The 23,151-nt window shown below is 37.5% G+C and overlaps 1 protein-coding gene across 3 annotated transcripts; it reads right to left on the reverse strand.

Annotated features, from left to right (window-relative positions):
- Positions 1–1,850: 1,850 nt before the first annotated feature.
- LOC112568614 (receptor-type tyrosine-protein phosphatase kappa-like) lies at positions 1,851–21,725 on the reverse strand. 3 transcript variants are annotated; one of them, XM_025245991.1, is made up of 30 exons: positions 21,572–21,725; positions 20,055–20,135; positions 19,416–19,658; positions 19,016–19,213; positions 18,281–18,421; positions 17,879–18,016; positions 17,365–17,502; positions 16,875–17,006; positions 16,243–16,380; positions 15,889–16,029; positions 15,497–15,602; positions 15,140–15,261; positions 14,614–14,930; positions 13,977–14,064; positions 13,606–13,685; positions 13,361–13,397; positions 13,122–13,219; positions 12,873–13,001; positions 12,366–12,514; positions 12,038–12,173; positions 11,693–11,836; positions 11,321–11,420; positions 10,946–11,019; positions 10,321–10,461; positions 9,249–9,377; positions 8,540–8,694; positions 8,182–8,317; positions 6,572–8,020; positions 5,209–5,559; positions 1,851–2,531 (listed from the first exon to the last, which is right to left on the reverse strand). In XM_025245991.1, the coding sequence occupies exons 1-28, from the start codon at positions 21,666–21,668 to the stop codon at positions 7,949–7,951; spliced, it is 3,660 nt and encodes a 1,219-aa protein (XP_025101776.1). In that variant the 5' UTR covers positions 21,669–21,725; the 3' UTR covers positions 1,851–2,531; positions 5,209–5,559; positions 6,572–7,948. The 3 variants fall into 3 exon arrangements, with proteins under 3 accessions (XP_025101776.1, XP_025101775.1, XP_025101774.1); XM_025245990.1 differs by having other exon boundaries at positions 5,209–5,527; positions 8,540–8,697; XM_025245989.1 differs by having other exon boundaries at positions 8,540–8,697.
- Between the last annotated feature and the right edge of the window lie 1,426 nt (positions 21,726–23,151).

Below are 23,151 nucleotides of genomic sequence, written 5' to 3' on the forward strand. Positions count from 1 at the left end.
GAGCAGCTCGAGGGCTGGTTGCTGCTGGTGGGAGATGTTTTACCAAGGAACTGAGTAGAGCGGAGAGGTTTTTGAGAAGACGGCTGGAGTCTGTGCTGTGAGGCAAGGTGCAGGTTGTATGGTCTGCCACGACTGACCCAAGCTTGTGGGCACTGAGAGGCTGGTTGTACTAGCGAGTTGATGCCAGCAGTGACCACCGGGACTTGTGGAAAGTGCGGAGGGTGTCGGAATGACAGCATTGGGTTGTGACATCTAGTGTCTACGGGAGTGTGCTTCCGTTTCTTCTCGGGGTGACCGTCGGTCATTAACATAAGCCGTGTGGGTGAGTGCATATTTTCCCATTGTTATGTTTGTTTTTGGATGAGAGGCTGCACACGCCTGAGCATTAGGATACGCGAGTATGTGTTTACTCCTTATGAGTTTATTTTTGTATGTGTGTAAGTTAGGGCTATTTCATGTCTTGGTTTAAGGGGGTCATGGAGGGGGATGTTTTGTTATTTTTTCCGGTAGTCTTTTAGTGACCGTTGTTCTTTTATTATTTCAGCTTTTTGTGTATGTCCGGGTGCACGCCCTTGGTGTGTATTTACTGTGTAACTTCCTGTGTATACTGCTATGCGTGCTGCCTTATGTCCTGGCTCCACGCCTTTTTGTTCGACGAGCATTCGTCTGAGATATAATCAACCATTCTGCACTTCTTCATTTGTGACGTCTACGGGTTCTACACCTGCATTCAGAAAGGGAACTGTACTGTGAACAGCTCCTGAGACTGTGTACTAAGCGCCTCAAGCCCCTGTTCTCTGTTAAGAATTAAAGACTCAGGGGAAACTACGTTTAACTGACTGTACTGGGCTGCGGTGCGCGGTGGTTGTTTTTTTTTTTTACTGCTGTGTTATAATTTGTGCGCGTTTGCGCTTTGGTTTTTTTTTATTTATTTATTTTTTTTTTTGCGGTGGTGTAGTACTTGGTTGTTGGTTTGTTTTGTTCGTTTTTTTTTTTTGTTTGTGAGTACTCGCATCGGTATTTTCTTTTTCTTGGTTGTATTAGGTATTTGGGTGTTTGGGTATATATATATTTTTGGATTAAACTTCGTTATTTGTGTCGTTCTTTCGTCTTTCATGGTCTTCGCTTGGGCACGGGTTCGAGAAGTAAGTCGCATCCTGCCTCCGGCTGAGTGACAGCGTGTGTGGCCTGCTGTGTGAGTGGCCTTGAGCGTGCTCCGTGGACGCTGGGGGGTGGTAAGCGACAAAGACGATGATATTTGTTATTGTTGTTGTTAGTGTGTCTCACCAAATGGCGTTCTGAAATGGAGCGTCGATCCCTTCCCTAATGGCGAGCTGCTGGAAAAGGGGCGAGATATCAAGGTGACTGCACCGATTACTTTATCCTAACCGAAAGCAGCGACTACTAGCTCCTCATCGGCAAGACGCATATACAGAGAGAGGAAATCATGACATTTCGACACTCTGTTGCAGTTGATGCTCTGACCTCTTTAACTCATGTACACATTTTAAACACAAACATATCCTTCTAACAATTATGATAGCGATCGTTGAAAAAAAAGACAATTTGTTTAAAGAATTAGGGAACATTGTCAATATTCTTTATTGGAAGTATTTTGCTTTTTTCTGGTGGGTGGTAGATAGGTGGTGGAAGTGGAATGAACTAACGTTTGTGTCCCAAATACATTTTGCAGGAAAAACAGTTACCCTGTACTAAGCAGTATTCAATGACGTGCTTGAGTGAATAAAGCTCTGGACATGCACATATTGTGATTGTATTTTTTCCCCCCGTTGTAACTATCTTCCATGCATTTATTTTACAGGAGTGACAATCACAACAAAGAGACAAAATCGCATCCTTTACTGTTTATTGTACATATTCTTCGACATCAGACCATAGATTAGTTCGTTCGACCAAAGAAGTTAGAATTGAATATATTTGATAATTTTTTTATTCTTATAAGACAGACGCAGAAAAATCTGTGGTCTTACAGATGTTAAAACAAACACACACACTCTCTCTAGCACACACAAAAGGAGAGATATACAAAAGTATCATCAAAATATTTAAAAAGATAATTGCTAAGACGATAATATGCAATGTTTTAAATTAGTATTAGCGTAGTGTCATGCCCTCATGGAAGTCTTTCGTTCGTAGCTGATCATCTTAGTTGAGAGATCAGAGACCGGAAAAAAGAGAGTTGGGAAAATAGAGATACATCATCGATGGCGAAGAGAAGATGAGGAAAGCACAATGAAGAAGAATATGCATTATATGATTGCATGTTCTTTGTTCTTGTAATGCCAACACGATAAGTTTCTCAAGTCATCTCTAAGGAACTGCTCGCGCAAGTCAGTTTTTGCTACTTCCGCTGACACTACCTGTCGGGCTTCTTGTGCCAGGTGTTCACAAGACCTCAATACCAGCTGGGCCATGTCATAGCCAAGTCTTACAGCCATGCCCTGCTGCAACAGCTGTGCCCCTCTGCTCTCTTCAGGAGACACCTTGACGCCGCTATCATCCTCTACTTCCTGAAACACACGGGGAAACAATTACAGTAGATGGAAATCACTTTGTTAATTAGTCTGCTTGTTCTACCCATCACGTACTAGCATATTGCCTAGACAGATGTGTAGGGATGCGGTAGGGCAGGGGTGTCAAACTCAATTATCCAGGGGGCCAAATCTCACATCGTACACAAGGTGGCGGGCCGAAGGTTATTATTTAAGTCCGATAACTTTTTATTGAACAGTAGAAAACTAAACTTTTTGTTATTAATTTTGCGTAAGCAAAATCATACATGAAAACAAAATTATAGTAATAACAAACCAAGGCCTAGCAGTTTTTCTTTTTAATTTACTTTGTCAGAAGTGGACGTTTTGACATTTTTTCTTGGCAACAAGTTCGGTTATATTTGGAGTAAGTTTCTGTATTGTGGAGATTCTCAGGATGGGCTGCAAGTGTTCATCAGTAAGACAACTCCTTTGTGATGTTTTGTTGATCTTCATCACAGAGTAAAGTTGCTCACACAAATAAGCTCCATGTTGAGGACTTTATCACACAACGATTCTTGGTGTATTATGCAGTGATATGCTTTCTACTGCCCACTACAATTTTCTTGGCTATGTGACCGCATCCTTGCAACTAGTCCACTCAAGTTTGTCCCAGGGCAGGTTCATGTCAGTTATACTTTGACATACGCTGTCAAAAATGTCCTTTCCTGTCGTTGTCCCATGCGTGGATTTTATGTCTAATATTTCTTCTGTGATATTCAGACTGGAGTCGACTCCACGGATGAAGATGGCGAGCTGTGCGGTGTCCGTCGTGTCAGTGCTTTCACTCCAAGAGAGTAAATGTATGCAACGAAGTCTGCTTTTTTCGGTCAGCTGTGTTTTCACATCAGTGGCCATCTCACAAATCCTATTAGCAACCGTGTTTCTGCTGAGGCTTACATTTGCAAACATTTGCTTTTTGTTTGGACACAAGACTTCACACACTTTCATCATGCAACTCTTCACAAACTCTCCGTCATTAAATGGCCGGGCTGATTTAGCGATCTCCTCTGCCACAATAAAACTTGCTCTCACAGCAGCTTCACTTTGTGATGTTGCTATAGTGAACAATGTCTGCTGTCATCTCAGATTCCTCTTAAGTTCTTCCACTTTCTTTAGCTTCTGTTCTGCATTTAGGCTTTTCAGCTTGTCCTGATGTTTAGTCTCGTAGTGCCGTCTCAGATTATATCCTGTGGTCACAGCTATTGTGTCTCCACTAAGTAGACACACTGGTCTACCGCTGATATTAGTAAACATGTAGTCAGCCTCCCACTGGCTTTGAAAGATTCTGTTTTCAAAATCAACTTTTCTCTTTTGCTAGCTTTAAATTAACATTAAGTAAAAGTCTTTAGAAAAGTCACAACACGTGCTTAGCTCTGATCATCTGCCTTTGTTCCCCGCCAGATGGCGCACCAATACCTACGCACACTACACACAGCTTTCAATTAATTCTAATAAACAGTCGCGTGCTCTGCTCTGCTCAGTACTATTTGCTATGACATGTGATATTATTGCATCAGTATATGTATGTAAAAGAAGATATAATCAGGCAAAAAAGACACAAATCATCAATACACAAGCAGCAATTATTTCTACACCGTGGCTTGCTATTTATACTCGGATACTTATCTCTTTGGCGGCAGTTATTCCCTCTTGACGACGCAGGAACTGGACAGTCAGTATTCCACAGTTGGCACTTATCATCTACAGTCCACGTGTATAATTCAGTTCACACGTATCATGCACAGTTTGCACATATAATTCTAGTTGGTAGGTATATATATAATCCACTGTCCTTGGAGAAGCTATCCTCCCACCAACTTGATCTCCACGTTTGCTTCTCAAAACTTAACGTCTCATCGAGACGACTTCCGCTCGCCAGCCCGCAGAGTCAGACAGTGATGAGTTTCTACTAGTAACTAGTCTTTTGCTGAGCTGCCTCATCATACACGTGGGTTGGCCCTAGTCACCCTTTGATCTCGGACCGATTCAGGGAAGTTAACAGGTACTAAAATTCTTCGACCCGCGGCCCGTGTTCAGGCCAGCGTGTCCCGTGTCAAAGGTCAGATTTATGGGCCCCGCCTTCACCATCCCTTCATGTCATCAACAGGAGCGGTGGTAACTTGACCAGTGCACTGTTGGTGGTCTATACAAACTTCATTAAACTCATCCCATCGCTTGCTGTGCTCGACTGGAACTTTTCTGTTCTTTGCCTTCTAACTGTCACCGTCGCCGGGCCATTAACAATGATTAACTAAAATTCTTTCGCGGGCCAGGGAAAATTTCATGGCGGGCCGGATGTGGCCCGCGGGCCGGGTGTTTGACACCCCTGCGGTAGGGGGTTCGTAAGTTCCAGGCGCCAGGAGGTGGGGGTACCCAAACAAATTCCTCGTAAATAGTGTGCTTGAAATAGATTTCTGTTTCACGATAGGGATAAAATTTCAGATTTTTCTTTCTCGTGTTCCATGCTTTCACGTGAACACTTATGATCTCAACATATTTTAAAATTAACAAAACTATTCTTTCAATTTACCCTTTAATTTTCCCACAAAGTGACTGAATATTTTAATACATGGTGAACTGGAGGTGGGTAGAGGCGGCGAAGTTTACTTCGTTATTCTTAGGCAAGTAAAAAAAGATAACTTTGCACAAGCACCTTGATTGACAGAATTCCATCGAACTGCACACGGAAGAGGTCGTAGATGATGTAGTCGCCGTATCTGTCGTGGATGACGCCGATCTTGACGGCTTCATCGTCCCACTGGGCGCTAACCGTGATGCCTCCGGAAGCTGGAACTTTCCGCAGTTCTCTGTAGTAAATGTATTTGTTATTTTTGTTGCTGAAGGTCAGAATGAAGAATTTCTTCTTTGTCAGATTATGGACACTGACCCTGTTGCTGCTTGAGGTCGAGTTCCCCATTGCGTAACCAAAATCTCTGACAGCGACTTTCACACGGGTACAACTGGAGTGAACGCTGTACGAGAAGAGATCGAAAGGTTCAACCAACTGTAACGAAAGAAAAGTAGAAAATTTATACCTGTTGATAATAAAAGTCAATTCTCTTGGTATTTCTCGTCAAAATCGAATACGATTTTCTTCCAATTGGTTCTTTATCTCCTGTGTGCAAACAGCGACAGTAGTTATTCCTAAATAACCAGATCACCTACTAGTTCTCTCTCTGTGTGTGTGGAGGGGGTGTGAGGTGAGTGGGTAGGTGGGTTTGACTGTACACTGGGTCTTGCCTTGGTCCAAATATGTACGCAATATTTCCTAGTAGCTGACTCACAAGAATACAAAAATAGAGGAGTGTTAAACTACTACTAATAAGTAGTTCAGAAAACTAAAGAACCCATTGTATGTAGATACGGAGCTATGACATCTTCTTAAAAAAAGTTAACAATGTAATCGATGCCATTGTGGGACCGACGACACTGAGTGGCAACATACAATGAAACCGAAAGTCGCTTTCGATTTGTTCCAACCGATAGCAGTACTGACAAGACGGTCCTTGCTAAGTTTGTATATACTCGCTAAGGTTGTTTCAATGTACGTGATCAAAGAAAAAACATTTAACTGCAAAGAACAGAAACATTTTTGTATGTATATATATCTCATTTTGGAGGTAGGTATGGCGGTCAGTTAAGGTGAGGAGGAGATGATAATATGCAGAAGAGAATCTCACAAACACACATTTAGGTTGGACATTGCATTTACAGCGAGATGATCTCATCATTCGGTACTATTTATTCATCCTGTTTATTATTGAAATTGAAAGTCTTACACTTATTCAAATATGAACAAGATTACAATAAGTTTTACATCTTTACTTGTAGTGATCAGCATAAATAAAGTTAAAGCTTATTTTAAATTGAAATGTTCGATTGAGGAGTGTCTAAATTTAAACAAGTATTCAAAATGCTGTAGAGCATTATCCATACTATGTCCTTTCATGAAATGCGCATGCATGTCTCTCGCGAAATAATCTGATATATATGTATACTTTCAAGCTGCTGCTTACCTTTCAGAAAAGTGAGTTGCTGGCTTTCCAGGAAGAACACAGAGTGTTGTGGAAGAGCTACAAGATTGTTTTGTCTTGTAACAACCGATCTCAGCGTGCAAATAACTGTCCACGCGTCTGTGCTGCTTTTAAAAATGTTAGCAGGGGTAGGGGGATAGAGGTGGGGTGTTGTTGAGTAGACTACAAGGTTTGTGACGTGTTCCAAAGTTTCTAAAAATTCCCTTACGGGAAACCCCGGAGCTTTATTTGAAAGTGATGTAATTGTAAAAACACACATTCACATCTTGGGCCAAAACTCCTGCGCAAATTCTTGTGCAAAACAAGGAATCAGCAATACTAATAATGCTGCTGAATGCTGTCGACTACGATGATGACCATAATGATGACAAATTTACACAGCGCTTTACCGCAACATCGAAGCACTTTATGAAAAGATAAATAAACTACTATTACTAATGTATGTTGATAAAGTGGTTTACCCCAAACATTAAAAAGGCTCAAAGTGCTTTACACAACCGAGTATACCAACATGATATTTAGAACGCAAAATTCTAAGGTTATGTTTGCTGTATCGAAAATTTTATCTGCTGTCTTGAATGGACTCCTACATAAACAGCAAAAAGCAAATCTCGGATTACAGCACTAAGACAGGAATCCAGTGGTTTTTCAAAGATATACTGTATAATGTCTTTCGTCTTGTCTGTCGTGGGCTCTATAGGGAGAAGCGGGGCCATGACATCACCCACGGCGAGCGGACTGACCAGATCGCAGTAGATGTAGGCACTCTTAAATATTTTGTTGTTTACTTTTTCAACAAACTTCCTTTTTACATCATTACAATTTGAAAACTGTATCCACGAGGTACAAACAGTAAAAAGTAGCACATTCAAAGATATTAAAGGTAAACATCGATAAATTATAGTTAGGGCAAGTAAAAATCAGTTGCTGAAGTATGCACAGTGCTACAAGTGAATGGAATCGACTAGAAAATAAATTTATACTTGAATAAAAAAATGATTTTTCTGGCTTGAGTTGTTTTCATTGTTAGTAACGATTCAAGACCCTTACACCATCCCTAATGCAAAAGACTAGAATGCAAAACGCCAATGAAACTTGGACTTAATACACAAATACTTATAACATGTGATGATGTATAAAATATAACAGGTTTGTTTATCTCATTAAACTCATCAAAGCAATGATAAGATTAACTTATAAAGATATGTGTAATAAGCAAGCATAAGTACTATCACATAAATATATTCATTCGCAAGCGAAAAGGACAGATTATTTTAAATAAGTGCAAGTGTTAATGTCCTCCTAAACTGTTACGTGTTCTGACTAGAACTATTTTTTGAGATGGAAGATGAGCTTGGTTCAGGCATTGGCATAAATGGTCAGTTCTGCAACACACTGCTGGACCAGCTGGTAGCAGTAACGGTACTGAATCTGCACGCAACATAAATTCGAAAACTTTTTGTTATCTAAATGTATTTTTAAGCAACATTACCTGTACCTTCTCCTCCCGTTCCTCAACTTCTTCGGGAAAGAATCGTTTTAGAAAACTTTATAGTTTATAGGTTAATAAAACCAAACATAAGCAAGCTTACAAGTGACCTCATGGCCTGAGGTCTGACGCTATGCACTTCTCTCACAGCCATGTACACGTCAACCTCTCGGTCAAAGGTCAGTCGACTGACAATACTGGATACCGCACAGAACAATCCGCATTTCAACACGCCATCTCTAGAATGAAAATGAAAAAATAATTACTACTGCGACCTCTACGAAAAGAAGTAAGTTTATAAAATATAGTTTCCCCTTATAGACCTTTTATTTCTCCGTGCCCTAAATCCATTAAAATATAATTAGTATTATTGATAGTAGTATGTTTTGATCTAATTTAGTCTAGTTTTCGTTTTTGGAGTTAAAAGCCTTAAAACATGTGTACATTATAAGCCGACTCACAGACACTGGACAACAAGAGGTGTTGGTTTCTGATCCTTCAAACGAAGTGTTTCAAGAGTGTCCAGAAAATGTAAGAACTCCGACATAACGCCTGGCAGCTCACCATCCCAGTCTCTGTAGTGAAGCAGATGCACTTCACGTGGAGATGATGCTCCCTCCAAAAATAGGATAAATAGTATATAAACTTAAACCTAGGGAAACAATCTTTTCTTAACAACTTTTAGAAATTATTCTAGATGGATACCCATAATCTGTTGCTTAAAGTTTTCAATTTCATGTAAGATAGAAAAAAGGAAAATACATTCTTTGCACATACAAAAAAAATAATGATTATGTAATGTTTTAGCAATTATTTTATCTAGTTAAGCGTTATGGATGTCACATTTGTAAAAAAAAAAAAAATCATAGGTGCATAAAACGCGATTCAAACTATCTATCCACTATCCTCACTCAAGTGTTGACTAGACCTACTTTGTCACTCGTGCTTCTTGTGCCGGGCGTTTCGGAGCAAACCTTTTGATCATTTCAGATTCACTTTCTGCTCTCTAAGCTTTTCTTTCCATTAAGGTTATAATTACATTACCACCACAGTAGGGGTGAGGAAGCAGGTATTCGATAGATCCACTTCTTTAGATAGAAGCCAAACCTGAACAAAATCTGCATATCAGTGATGATATCGTGTAAAGGTTATGTTAATATATTTAAACACCTTTTTCTCCACAATAATGACGTAGGTAGTGAGACTGTTACTCAAGGACACCGTAGCCTTGTGTTTCAGTGTGTAGGGACCAGTCGTCAGAGAAGTACCAGCATCTTTCGGCCAGTACTGACAGGCGTCCTGAAATAAGTTACCAGGGCTTCTGCTTATGTAAAACTTGCTTACAGTACACATTAAAAGTTCGGAGGACCCGTTCAAATTTGGGCGAAGAATAGATTCAAAATTGGATAACTGAAGCGTCTGACATCGTAGCCCAATCTATTGTCGTCTGCTACAAGGTGAGAGTAACTTCCCTTGCGCTGAGTTTTTTTACCTTACCGGGAAGAATTCCATTAAACTATTTCCAAGATGTCGTTGACAGCGTGATTAGAATCATCGTCTCAGAAACGGAAAGAAAGTGAGCACCCCAAGTACAGTGAGCATAAGCTCATCACATATGCTTGCACAGACTTCATGGCACAGAAATCTCACCGTTTCTAACTAGACAGTACAGTGCTTTGTGTGCATGAAAGGCAGTTGAGCAAAGTAGTTGATTTGTTGATTTTTTTGTAAAGGGATCCCTTAGAGTTAGCCTGGGACCCCTTAGAAATATGAAGAAGGGGTCCCTGGGACCCCAAAGAATTTAGCCTGAGCAGAAGCCCTGAGTTACCCATTAATTTGAAGTATGCCACTTTAAGTGACTTGATGATTTTACATAAAATATGGCATTTTAATGAGAGGTCATGATTTGGTGGACATTAACAAGTCAACAGTATTTTAAAACAAACCTTTTTTTTATTTAATATTGTCTACATACTGATAATTCCAACACTTATAAGCAGTAGCCACTCTGATGATAAAGTAGCATGTATATAAGATTTTGATATGTAATGCTTAAGAAAGAAATTAAGAACTGTCTCTCTTTTATTTTTTTTTAAATTGTGATTTACGCTAGCTTTTAATTTAATTATGTGTAGCTTTTTGCTTATTTAGTGACTGTTGTAATTGCTCACTCTTCTTGACATCACCACCGCCAAAATCGCACTTTTGTCTTTATAAATAACTTAAAATTAAAATTTCTTACTCTGACGTGAAGCTGATCATTGTCTGACCCAAGAGAGACAATTGCTTTTACATCGCATCCATCCACCAGTCGCCAGAAGTCTACCACAGTGTCTTGAAAAGGAAGCTGTGTCAAGATGAGTCCTTGGTATTCCAGGAATGTCTTGTACAAAAATATTATCCTTTAAAACAAAACTTGTGCTATAAAGAAGTTTAATAGAAAATATTTGGTTTTATTAAAAATGACTAGGAGATAACTTTGAATCTTAGTGTCCTAATGCAGGTTGAGCACTGAATGATTCAAACTAAAAGCAAATTTAGCAGACGCTCATGGGCCTTATATTAAGAGATAATAATTTTTCGAAAGCGTGTCTTATAAAGACATTTCTTAAATTAAAGACAATTCCCAGGCATCAGCTGATAGTGCGGTAAATATAATAAGAAGCTTTATCATGAAATATTTTTGGTATAAGTCTAGTAGTGAATATTTAGAGTTAAGGCTTAAAATTGAAGATACATGTTATAGGGTAGGTCTTACATTAAATTAAAATGTCTAGGACAGCCATTATTTCAATATTTGTAGCATGACAACTTAATAAAAAATAACACGTTGAAAGGAATATTAAAATGTAAGATGATCTCCTTACAGACATGTAGACAGCATTAATGAACTGATTGCTTTTGGCCACGTGAGCGGTGAGGTGAACCAGGTGATCGTCAGCTGTGATCACATGTTAACAAATGAAATATGTTTCAGGCAGATTTAAGAACATTTTATGTGGAAGGATATTTTTAATCCTTGCACTGTATGTCCTGTGGTCATCCAGTCTTACAGTAACAAATGAAGTCGCTGCATGACTAGTCTCTTTATGTTGTAAATAATGAGACCAAGTAAAGACATCCTTTTGATGTAACAAAATAGGAATTGGTATGAAATACTATTTTGTATGCTTACAAGTTTGTTGTAATACCTAAATAATACCAATTAATAATACCAATACGCTGATATTGACATTTCTCACCTGGAAGAGCCTCCTTATTTCTAATTAGGGCTTTATTAACTTCCTGAGCTGCTGTCTCTGTTGTTAATTGCTTTGTCACAGACAACATGTGCAGGACAGACTGAAATGTCATAATATGCTTCTTGTTAAATTTATAAGCAGAAATTTTATCTGTTGTAGCGCATTTGAAATTCAAATATTTTAAAAAAGAAATTAAAGAAATTACATAAGTACAATATATATATATAATTAATGATATAAGCTAGATTAAGTTACATTCAGGTAAAAATGTTATAAAGTTTTATGAAATGGATACCACTAGCTCTTTATAAATAGATAAATGGATTTTAAAGCATTTAATAAATCCGAAGATACACTTCATAACAACATAACCTGGAACTCTTGATCAATTCGCTTGTTTTCTTTTGAAACGTTAATTGGTTTATCGAAGATCTTGCTAAAGTCGTCAGCGACGATGAGTGTGTCTCTTGCTGTGTAAGCTTCCAGCACAATTTCATGAAGGAAAATATACTGCTCCTGATATCAATAAAAAAACAAAACAAAAAAAAAAACAACCTTAAAACCCTCCAAAAGGTGAGGCCTCATTTTCGTCAGAGTGATGATGTACGTTAGGCATTTAAATAAACTTTAAAAAATAAAACACTTTTAGTACTGTTCTCTTTATAAAAAGAAATCCGAATCCGTAGTTCTATTGTAATAGTATATTGCCTCCCTTACTACAGTCTGGACCATGATGCAGCGTTCTTGACGCATGCGCCTGACAATCTTGAGAACGTTGACTTCTTTTTTGGCGACAGCATGGTCGTAAGCAATGTCAAGGCTGATGTAAGTTCCAGTTCGCCCAACACCAGCTCTTGATCACAAAATATAGTGTTTTGTCAAATTATCAACATAAATAGCCTTTCCATTCAAGCCAAATTACTTGCTTGCTCACCATTGCCTTGCTGTAGATTCACACAACCAACACTTTGTCTCTCTCACATACACATACACATACACAGGCAGGCACACACACAAAAGCATTCATAGACTCGCTAGAACTTACGTGCAATGCACAAGGACAGGTGGTGGTGGTCGTGAAGGTCCACGTGCTTTGACGAAGCGCCAGAATGTGAGGAGGGAGGTAACTGAGGGCACACTGTGGTCAGGCCAGGCCACGTAGTGGAACTGCTCCACCTCACGCTCCTCTTGGCTCTAAGGGAGTCACGTGGCATGGGACGTCATTAGCGTAGAAAGTACATAATGTTTTCAAAATACGAGTGGTAAATTAACTTCATGTTAATAAGTGCAACTTGTATAACCGGTACTTTAGGATATATATATAAAGCATATAGACAGGGCTACAAATAATTAGCAGTTGAAAGCTAGCCTTATATATATATTCTACCTCCTAAAGTTTAGCAATTAGCAAAACACGCTATACCTTTATTTATCTTTGTAACAATTTATTTCCATCTGTATGCTGACGTACTGCATTGGTATCTATCACTTCTGGAGCTTTCAAGAATTTGTTAAACATACTTTTTAGAAAAAAAGAACTTTATCTGCTTACGCCCGCCTTTTTGATGGCAAATTTACGGATCAGAAAGTTTGCTCTTCGCTGCACGTCCAGACCAGTGACAGTCACTGGACCATACCTTTCCGACCTTTCAAGGGATGGCCAGTACTCAAAACACTTGTTCTGTCATCACATACATTTTTAATCAATTAAATCTTTGGATTGCTTTTATTATTTTGAGTTTTCATGTGAAGTGTCACAAAGGTATATCTTGTCAAATGAGCTAACAAATGTATAACTCACCTTTCCAGCTTCTATTAAGCCGGTGAGCATTACAATCTGTTTGACATTTTCCTGCCATACCATCCGCCAGAAGTCGATAACAGTGTTGTCACGAGGACCTGAACATAAATGTAAGTCATAAATATTAAAAAAATCGCTATATACTACTATTATTAATATAACACTTTCTACTAATACTTAATCATTAAGATTTTATAACAAAACTGCATTACATCTCAAGTCAACTCTATCACTCCTACCTTGCGTAGCAATGTAAGTCTTTTTGTGTCCGAAACCCTGAAATACAATAAAATTGTAAATTTGTAGAAAATAGTTGATAATAAAATGGTTTCAAGCTTAAACAAAGTTTGATATAATATTTAAGAACAGTTGTTTGAAATAAGTTGTATTTTTATGGAACCACGTCTTGCAAAAACTATTTGTACAAAATAATTAATCATATTTTTCATAGTGTGGGTATTATACAAAATTAAATTCATCTCACTGAGATATAATTTGCATTGATGTAGTCAGTGGCTTTTTCTTCAGCATACCCATCTGTCAGAACTACGCGACTTTTGTCATCTGTTTAAAGACAAAACAAATATTATTAAAGCAGCACTAGTATAGAAGTTAATATTTGATAAAACTGATATGATACACTTTTACAGCGATAACATTTCACAAAAAATACATTCCTTCCACCTTAATGGAAAACACCTGATAAGAAACATTTCTTGTGTAACAAAAGAAACACTGAAAACAAAAACAAAAAGTACAGAACTTTGTCTTCTCAGCTCTACATATAGCAGTATAAATGCAAACAACCCACACATTGCAGGATAAATTTAACAATGTATATTTTTTTCAACATACACGGCAGTACAGAGTAGTATCTGTTTTTCTTGACGTTGACTGGAAGTTTGGCAGCCTCGTGATTATCAGTCAGTCCTTTTGGAAGTCGCTGTTGAATTGAAAAAATACTTGTATTCCAACCTTGAGCATTTAATATAAAATGAAAAATGTTAAACTGAAAATATTGCTTTTACTTTCCATGTCACACAAATCAGGTATGCAATCTATGTTAGGTTTTCATTTTCCACAAAATATGTAATAAATGCAAAAAAAACAAAACAAAAAAAAAAAAAAACCAACAAAAAACAGACCTTTCCATCAGTTTGAAAAAAACGATTTTGCTAAAAGCACTGAAATACATAATTTTACTGATATATACTATTGTTATTTCTAAGTATGTTTGACTGCTGTGTAACTCTGTAATGACTTATTAAAAATACTAATCTAGTGAAAAATATTCAGGTCAGTTGCACACTTAAAAAAATTAAAAATTTTCAATTAAAGAGTTTCCTGTTTACTCCTTTTTATTGTATGTCATAATATAATACAGCAATATGAGCCATACCAAGGCTCACACAGAATGTTTACTTCATTTAATCCTACGTTCTTAAAGTATGTTTTTTTTTCTCTTTGAAACCATTAGAGGACCGACAATTACTTCAAACTGGATTTGAAGTTGACCAGACGAAAGTAAGTCCACCAGAGAGCGCTGCACGTTGTCCAGGTGAGGTCTGGAAGCCTTGAAGGTGGCGTACACACTCTCGTCATTTCTGTACATGTGGTCACACTCGTCCTCCAGCTCCTCCAGCTGTTGCAGTGTGTCAGTGTTGGCTACTGTGTCGTCTAATGTAGAAGCTGTCGTTTGCGTATTAGCGTAGATGTTATCAGTTGGTCCTTGTACAGAAAAGTAACTTTCTTGTATGGGCTTCCCTGCAGTCAATGGTTTTACATTCTTGGGTTCTCTTCTTCTATCCGCTAAAAAAAATTACACATATTTGAACAGACCCATAAGGGTTGGGTAAATAAGAGAAGCATTATCCAAACATTAAACAGAAAAATGTCTATAATGTAATGTAATTCTTTTCCACTGTTATTGCACCCTGTTGATAGATGTGAGATAAATCGGCAATTTAGACAGATGAACACGTTTTATAATGCTAAGTTTTTTGAAAATGCATAAATACCTGAGATTTCAGATGAAGGGGGATCTGCTGCAAAGGAGAGCCTTTCAATGTTGCTGTAATATTGACTTTCTTCACGATTATCTTCCTTTCTTTGGTGACCGCACTCTCGTTGGCGCCTTTTTCTGACAAACATTCAAATATCAGCATGCTTTGAACATCAAACAGTATTTTAAATACCAAAACTGTTTTGTGGCATAGAGAAATCAACAATAATTCTTTAGTAAGTATAAATTGGGTATTAAATAGAAAGAAGAACGGGGCGTGGCTTGTGGCGCATACTTGTCTCTTTAGGTTTATTATTTGTGTACACGTTGTTATGTATTTACAGGTAAAATGAACCTGAATTGAATTTGTTACCTTATAATCACTATGACAACTGCGATAACAGCAAGGATGAAAATAATAACAAGGATCGAAGTGACAGTAGCAGTTAGCGGGATATTTCCGTCATCTTTCTTGAGCTCTGTAGGAAGACATCATGCATAATTATTTTACGATGTTAAAGAGTGAGAAATAGAGAAAAAATAGAGAAGAAAAGAATAAAAAGATCATTGACCGTTTGACAAGTTTATTGTAAGAGTGAAATTCTCATAGGAACCTTTAAAAGAGTAAATATCGCACATTATCCTGGAAAGAACCAGTACTACTTATTTTAACATTTTTATTTCTTTATCTGTAAGTATAATTACAAAAAATATCATCTTTAAAATTGATAATACAGTGGACTGAGCACCTACTGAATGTCTCACCTTCAGTTTTACATAGGTCGTCCATATAGTCACCTGCACAACCTGCCTCGCACCTACCGTCGGTGTGACGACACGTGGTGTTGAGGCGACAGTTGCCACAACGTTCTGCACACTGGTGGCCGTAGGTAGAAGGTGGACACGCTTGGAAATAAAAAAAAATTGATATAATCTCTTTACCTTTTTTATGACGAGACAAAGAAAAAGCTAAGTTTAACCTTCTTTTTCGTCTTTCTCATTCGGCATAGACTAACAATGTGACAGGTTTGACTTATGTAAAAGTGATTAAATGCTGCAGTTTGTATGGTACCTCGACTTATATACTCCATACTTAATTTCTTATGTAACATTACTTACGTGTGCTACAGTTGTCACTCGTCCATCCAGCAACACAACCCTCCAGACACTTTCCTGTCTCCTTGTCACAGACCTCCTGGCCATCACAGTTTGTACAGTTGTGGTTACAGAGTTCACCGTATTTTCCGTCCTCACAGTCTGATAACAATTGTTCTTTTTTAATTAAGAAGTACTTATGACATACCGAATAATGAGCTAAAGGAAAACAAAACTAATTTCTTTAATTTTCTTTTCCATTGATAATACTTCATAGAAAGTTAGAGCCTAGAAATTTTCTGGCATTTGAATGAATGACCATCATCACGACGAATTTGAACCGGACTTTTGTCAGACAGAAACTTATAAGCTATGAGTTTTCAGAAAAGTAACACAAAGTACATTTCATCTGTGGCATAAGCGTATCTTGTTAAATTTCTGGGCTATGGGTCTTACATAAGTATTCATTGAATATGTGTCCTTACATGCCAGCCTTAATATCTGGCTTCTTAATTAAAGCGCTAGATAAGAAATTAGCAGGAATTATAAAATATGCAATAAAGACAAAGTCTTTAGTCGAGATGTGCCACAACCGTTCGCGAACATGGGATCGCGATTATTACTTTCTGTAAAATGACTGATTTTTCAATTCTTACTGTTACAAAGGGGAGGCAGGAAACCAGTTTGGCAAGTGTCACAGGACCCAGTAACTTCATTACACTTTGTGTCGGTGCTGCATCGTCCGCAGGTCTTGGAACATCTCTCGCCATACGTGTTGCTGGAACATTCTTTCAAAAACGTAAGAAAAAGAACTGATGTGATTTTACAATAGATTCCCAACTGTACCAAATTTTAAAAAAAAATAAAGAAAACGAGAATCAAACCACGGAAATAACTACCCCAAGAAATCATATCTAAAGCAAAACTAAAGTCATTAAATCCAAAAAAAAAAAAAAAAAAAAAAAGAAATTCCAACCAGCCTCAGGAACAGAAGTTTCTAGTCATCGGGAATGGTCTAGATAAAATGATGTTATGAAGGTGTGAATCATTTATAGTATTTCTTTCCCGAAATGTGCTGGATTCCATTTGGACAATTTTATTGTTTGATCCTAATTCTTCAGCTTTTCTCAGTAAGATGATACTCACTTATGTCACACTTTTCGTTCTGCCATCCAGGTTGACATCCTGCCAGACATGTTCCATTAACTGGATCACATGTCTTGTTGTTCAGACAATTGCCACACGTGTCAGTACAATTATCGCCATAACGACCTGCAGTGCAGCCTGCGTAAACAGTCGTAGTGATACAATATTTCTCCTTCTACACACACTGTAAGTATTTATAAAGATGTGATTGAGTTATTTACTAAAACTTTAAAGAACGAAGACAAACAATAATATGAACGATTTATCATTTTGTTGTGTGGACAGTAAGTTATTTTTTTCTTGAAACAGTACTTTTTCTTATAACCTTTCCCCACAGATGATGTCGAGTATGGCAACGATGATGATAAAGATGTAGTGTTTAAACAGATCAGGGTGTAGGAACAAAGTGATATTTTAATTTTTTAGAAATTTTTAAAAGTATAATTATAAGTGTTGGAGATGGAGAGAATGTGTTTAGTCTTCATTTAAAAGTTATAATTTTTAGATTACTTACTCTGGTTACAGTACTGTGTGAGATACCCAGGCTGACAGGCGGAGGAACACACCCCGGTAAAACGGTCACATGATACATTGTCCTTACAGCTTCCACATTTGTATTCACAGTCGGGACCGTACTTGAATAAGTCGCACACTGAGAAAAAAAACTTTCGAAATCATTAACATTACTGTAATTTGAAATCATATGTATTCATGCACAGTGCTACAATCGACAAAGAACAATTTTGAAAAGTGCAATGAAACACGTCTTCTTCAATTTCAATCTTTAGTAGCTTTTTTTCAAAGGAACGTTTCTGTACGCATTGCTTTAATTATAGAAGTTGTATTGGTTGTGAAGTATGATGAAACTGTTGTCATAGCTATAAAGAAACTGTTATCATTTGCTTCAGTATTTTACCTCTGTCACATCTTTCTCCTTGCCAGCCACTGTCACATTTGCCTGGACATTTTCCTGTTTTATAGTCACACACCGAGTTCTCCTGACAATGTCCACATTCAGTACAGTTTGCGCCATAGAACCCATTTAACAAACAATTTACTATGGTAAACAAAAAAATAGAAGAATCTTAATAATAAATATATAGTATAATAGTCTATAATAAAGTATAATGTGGGAAACACAAGTGCAGCATGAAGATCTATTGTATTTACGATTACAGTTCGCTGAAACATAATTTACACAATTTATTTTATCCCATGCAAGCTGGGTTAAGGTACATACTTATCCAGGCCAGAATAACCGCTTCAGAAATAGCTTCAGTACTACGATAATAAATATTATTTGTTATTCTTTGCTGAAAGATATCAGAGGGTTAAAATTGTTCAAGCATTAATTCTACTACATTTCACGGAATATGTAGATCCATAAAGAAAGACTCAAAATGACTGATATTTAAAAGAACTTAAAACTACTTTATCATTTGGGAAATGAACATAAATGTACATAAACTTAAAATAGTCTAATCTTATCAGATGGATGCATAAAGACAACAATGATAAAACAAATAATGTAAAAATGAGACATATTTCCGTTTCATGAAAAAAAAAACTATTGAAGTATTATTTGATAAAATTTTTATTTACAGTTATAATTGTTCTGTTTTATTCACTAATGAAAAAAACTTTGCCTTACCCCATACTTCAAATTCACAAAGACAAAAGTAGTCCAATGTGTCCTGTGTGGTGTCCTTTTGCAGCCTCACTCTCCGACCTCGCAGCTGCCTTTCACACGGTGTAACCGTTGTTACAGGTGGTTTGTTATCTGAAGGAAATTTGTAACACTTCTCGCCGTCGACGGTGACAGTCGATTTTCGTAAGGTGTTAAAACCCCCTGAAAGAAACCTGACTGTTAATGTAACTTAATTTGAATTATATATAACTTATGCACATATACGTTATTTAATGTTATTGGATTAAGGAATTTATAACGATTGCTAAGTGTCGTTTGAACTTATGCTTGAACCTACTTATAAGAGAGATTGGACTCACATTCCAAACTATCATTACTTCTTTAGGCAATTATTGTAACCTACGTTCTTCTCGTCCGTAGATTGCGATGCTGGAAATAAGGAATTCTCTGCCCAAGTCGACCTCCCAGTACTGACTGGGTCGTCCAAGAGCGGTGTGTACACAATTAGGAGGATCAGATTGCTGTATTAGGTCTCTAAAAATAGTTTCCCTATTTCCATTTACGGCCAGACATGCAGGACCTGAATCTTCATCGGGGCTCCTATACACAGAACTTACACTCGCAGTCTTACCAAGAGCAACATTTCCTGCAACAAAAAATTAGTAAATGTGCTTCACATGGTTTTGTTTGCTTAACAACATTAAGAGTCAGGTCAAAAAAAGGTCTTTAAGTTTGTAAAAATAATTGAAAAAATAACTACTATATATTAGTATTAGATCACTAAGGAAGATACTCTTTGATATAAAATTATCCTTTCGATGGAAGCTTGGGGTATATAAGCTTCATGCCCAAGGTTCCTGATCACAGCGTTCTTTGGCGTACTTCATGGAAGAAAGAAGTGATAAATGGAATTAAAAGTGAAAGTACGTACTAAGCACATTTCAGATATTGATGTAACAAACATTGAAATAAGTAGATAAAAAGGAAATTTAGAGAAAAGAAGAAACATAGTATCGAGAGTGACAGAAATAGAAACGCTTACTTTCTAAGCAGTTTGTGGCTGATGGTCGACAAACACCATTAAAGTTGCACCCTCTATACGACGAACATTGGCATGTTGTACCTGGAATACAACACATACACACGCACATGCGCGCACAAACATACACAGCAAATGAACATTATCAATAGAGGAAGAAAATCGTGTAAGCTATTTTGCTAGTCTTCTCGTTCATTAAAAATGGGACTTGTGTTTTGAAAAAAAATATGCTCCCATTCAATATTAACGAAGGCGAAAGCGTTGCTTACCCATTTCTGAAAGAATGGACTCTTTGCAACTTTCTCGAAGCTTCGTTGTTTTCCAACATTAATTTATTCAATTTTTATATCTTTTTATCGTCGCAGTCTCTTGCCGTCAGTAAAAGTAAAACGTAAATTCTCTTAACATGAAATTATTTATAATAGTTTTGAAAAATGTTTGTAAATTTTGCCAAATTGATTCACTATAGGTGGTATTCCGGTTAAATCTGTGTCCCTTGTCAATTTGATTCTTGAAAGTCATCCTTGTCACCCATCATATAACGCTGGTACAGTAAAAACTCACTGCACAGAGACTTAAAGCTTTTTGTACAAGCAGACACTTAACAACTGAACTTATGACTAGAACTGAGGTGCTTGGGAAAGCAGCGAACCAAACATGCAAATCATGCGTCTGACCTAGAAAGATAAAGTATTGTTGTCACTGTACCATTCCTAACCTCGGTTACAATTTGAAACAAATACAAAACAAACACGTTATTGCAGCAGAAACGGAAGTAGTCAGAAGGCTGTAGTTTTGCAGCGCCTGGTCTACTCTAATGTTAGTCGGCACTAGACATGTGACCCTCTACGACGGACTGAGTCTTCGGTCAGAAATTTGAGATTTGCCAAATTGCATATTTTATAAAAAGTACAGGTTCTTAACTTTTTTTTGATACAAAAGTTAACGTTTGAAGTGTGAAAGTACGGTGGCGGCCATTTTGAGAAAAAAACGAGTTCAAAGATTAGCGTAGATGTGGCCGACCAGATTTGTTTACTCCTAAACTTTTGCAGACGAATCTTTCGATTGATTAATATTTCAATCGTTCTTTAAAGAAGTTGAACATAGAGTCTCCAGGCTTTATGGCAAGGTATAACACGATGGGTTATGACAGGGAACAGTATCGAAACAGCGTTTGAATTTCGTCTGAAAGCAGTACGGATCGCAGTAGGGCACCTCGATTAAAACGTATTTAAAGTCCATTTCTAACTTTTATTTCAACAAAGCAGTGTATTTTCCTGATAGTTTAATAACCAAGGAATCCATTGTTAAAGAAAAGTCAAACTGCACAAAACTAACCCCTATCACCTTTCGGGGCCTCGAGCACAAAACTGTTCCGCGCGACGAAAGACTCATTTCGTCGTGGAGGGTCACAAATATTCATGGACCATTGAAGGAAGCCTTGATATTTGGGATATATGAGTGTACTCGAATGTATTATACTAACATGGCCTGTCGAAGAAAAACTGAAAAATCCTTACCTTCCTGCGCATCAGCAGTCGCAAATCCTGCCACAAAAAACAAATACAACACACGGCACAGGGATCCCCTCTTGTCTGCACCACAACCCATGGTCATCAGTAAACGGAACAGAAGAGTATGGTACACATACTTTTAAAATTCTCAACCAGGAAGTCAAAAAAAAAAAAATGACAATCAACTGCACACTCTACTGAGCTGTTTACATCCGTGTTCAACATGTTTGTGGCTCGTAACCCGATATATGATAATAAGAGTAGGGTCAAAAGGAAAAAAAAGTAATGAGTCACTTTTGTGAGTTTACCGTAGTGCCTTTCTCTTATAAATCGTGACTACTTTCCCGTCATGCTTGTTGACGTGAAATACATCACACAATGAAGAGAGGCGGATAGACAATGTAAACATGAAAAACAAAATGAACAATGAGTTAGAAGTAAACAAAGTTCAGACGACTGTGTGGTTACCGCCTTGAACCACGTGCTGCTTCATTAACTTTGTACCCCATATTCCTTCCGCAGCCAAGATGTTCATTTCTAAAGCACTTTTGCTGTGTTTTGAAGTCGGGAGTGATCCCGAATCCTTGAGTAGTACATCTTTGAAAACAATATACATACATCTGCACAACTTTTAGGGAACTATTTTGTACTGTGTAAAAGGAGCACACAAGCGACTTAAGCTGCCTCTTCTTATTATTATCTTTTGTCTCACTCTTCCTATCCTTTTAATGTTTTAAAAGAACTTTTTTCTTCTCTGTCTCACTATCTGCTTTAGGTCTCTCGATTTTCTTGTTATGCCTTGTATGTGTGCCTGTCTGTTATCACCAGTGTTTCCGCCTTCAAATGGTATCTTCTAGTTAGTTTAGTACTTGTTACTCCTTGAGGAGCATACAACACCTCTCCAAATGACCCGGTTGGTGAGCAGCCCCTCTTCAGTTGGGCTCATGGGGTTCCGAAGTCCTTTGCCACGCTCTCTACTGTTATCGACATAAAAAATTCAATATACAAAAAAAAAACCCCTCCAAAATACTAAAAAAATGAACATAAGGCCTTTCTCGGTGACAGTTAATTGTATTGTCTTCCCCCTTCCTTTCCTACTTTCTAAAAACAAAACCAAAAAACCAGTCATGCGACAGGTGGGGCTCGACCACCCTCGCTGTGCTTGTTGGCTGTTTAGTCTCATGTCCCACCTCTGTGACACCCCCTTTTTATTCAAAACTTCTCACAACTTTTCCTCTACAATAGAATCATATTTTATTAAGTTATTACGTAAGTGTGTGAGTATTGATAACCCGGAATCGTCGGTTAATACTGATATGTAAGGTAACAACACAAACAGCACAGTAAAGCAGGATAAGAGTCCTGTAATCACAGAAGCTGTTATTCTCGATTAGATACGCATTGACACACAATTAAATAGGGGAGTAAGTGCTCTAACCAGAAACTTGTTGAGACTTAATGGAGCCACAATTCTGACACGCGATATGCTTATCTTATATTATTGTAACGGAAGGAAACAACAAGCATAGTAATGACTACATCTTCCATAATTTGTTTCCTAATAACCTGGTGTAAAACTGAAGTTG

The sequence above is a fragment of the Pomacea canaliculata genome, linkage group LG7, assembly GCF_003073045.1.
Source record: "Pomacea canaliculata isolate SZHN2017 linkage group LG7, ASM307304v1, whole genome shotgun sequence".
NCBI lineage: Eukaryota > Metazoa > Mollusca > Gastropoda > Architaenioglossa > Ampullariidae > Pomacea > Pomacea canaliculata.

What these genes read in the sequence shown, in the direction of transcription:
- LOC112568614 (XM_025245990.1), bottom strand. Translation starts at nt 21,668, where the DNA reads ATGACCATGGGTTGTGGTGCAGACAAGAGGGGATCCCTGTGCCGTGTG. An exon ending in CCCTTCATCTGAAATCTCAG is followed by an intron (nt 14,931 to 15,139) that starts GTATTTATGCAT and finishes AATTTTTTTTAG; the next exon opens with CGGATAGAAGAAGAGAACCC. An exon ending in GACTTACATTGCTACGCAAG is followed by an intron (nt 13,220 to 13,360) that starts GTAGGAGTGATA and finishes ATTTATGTTCAG; the next exon opens with GTCCTCGTGACAACACTGTT.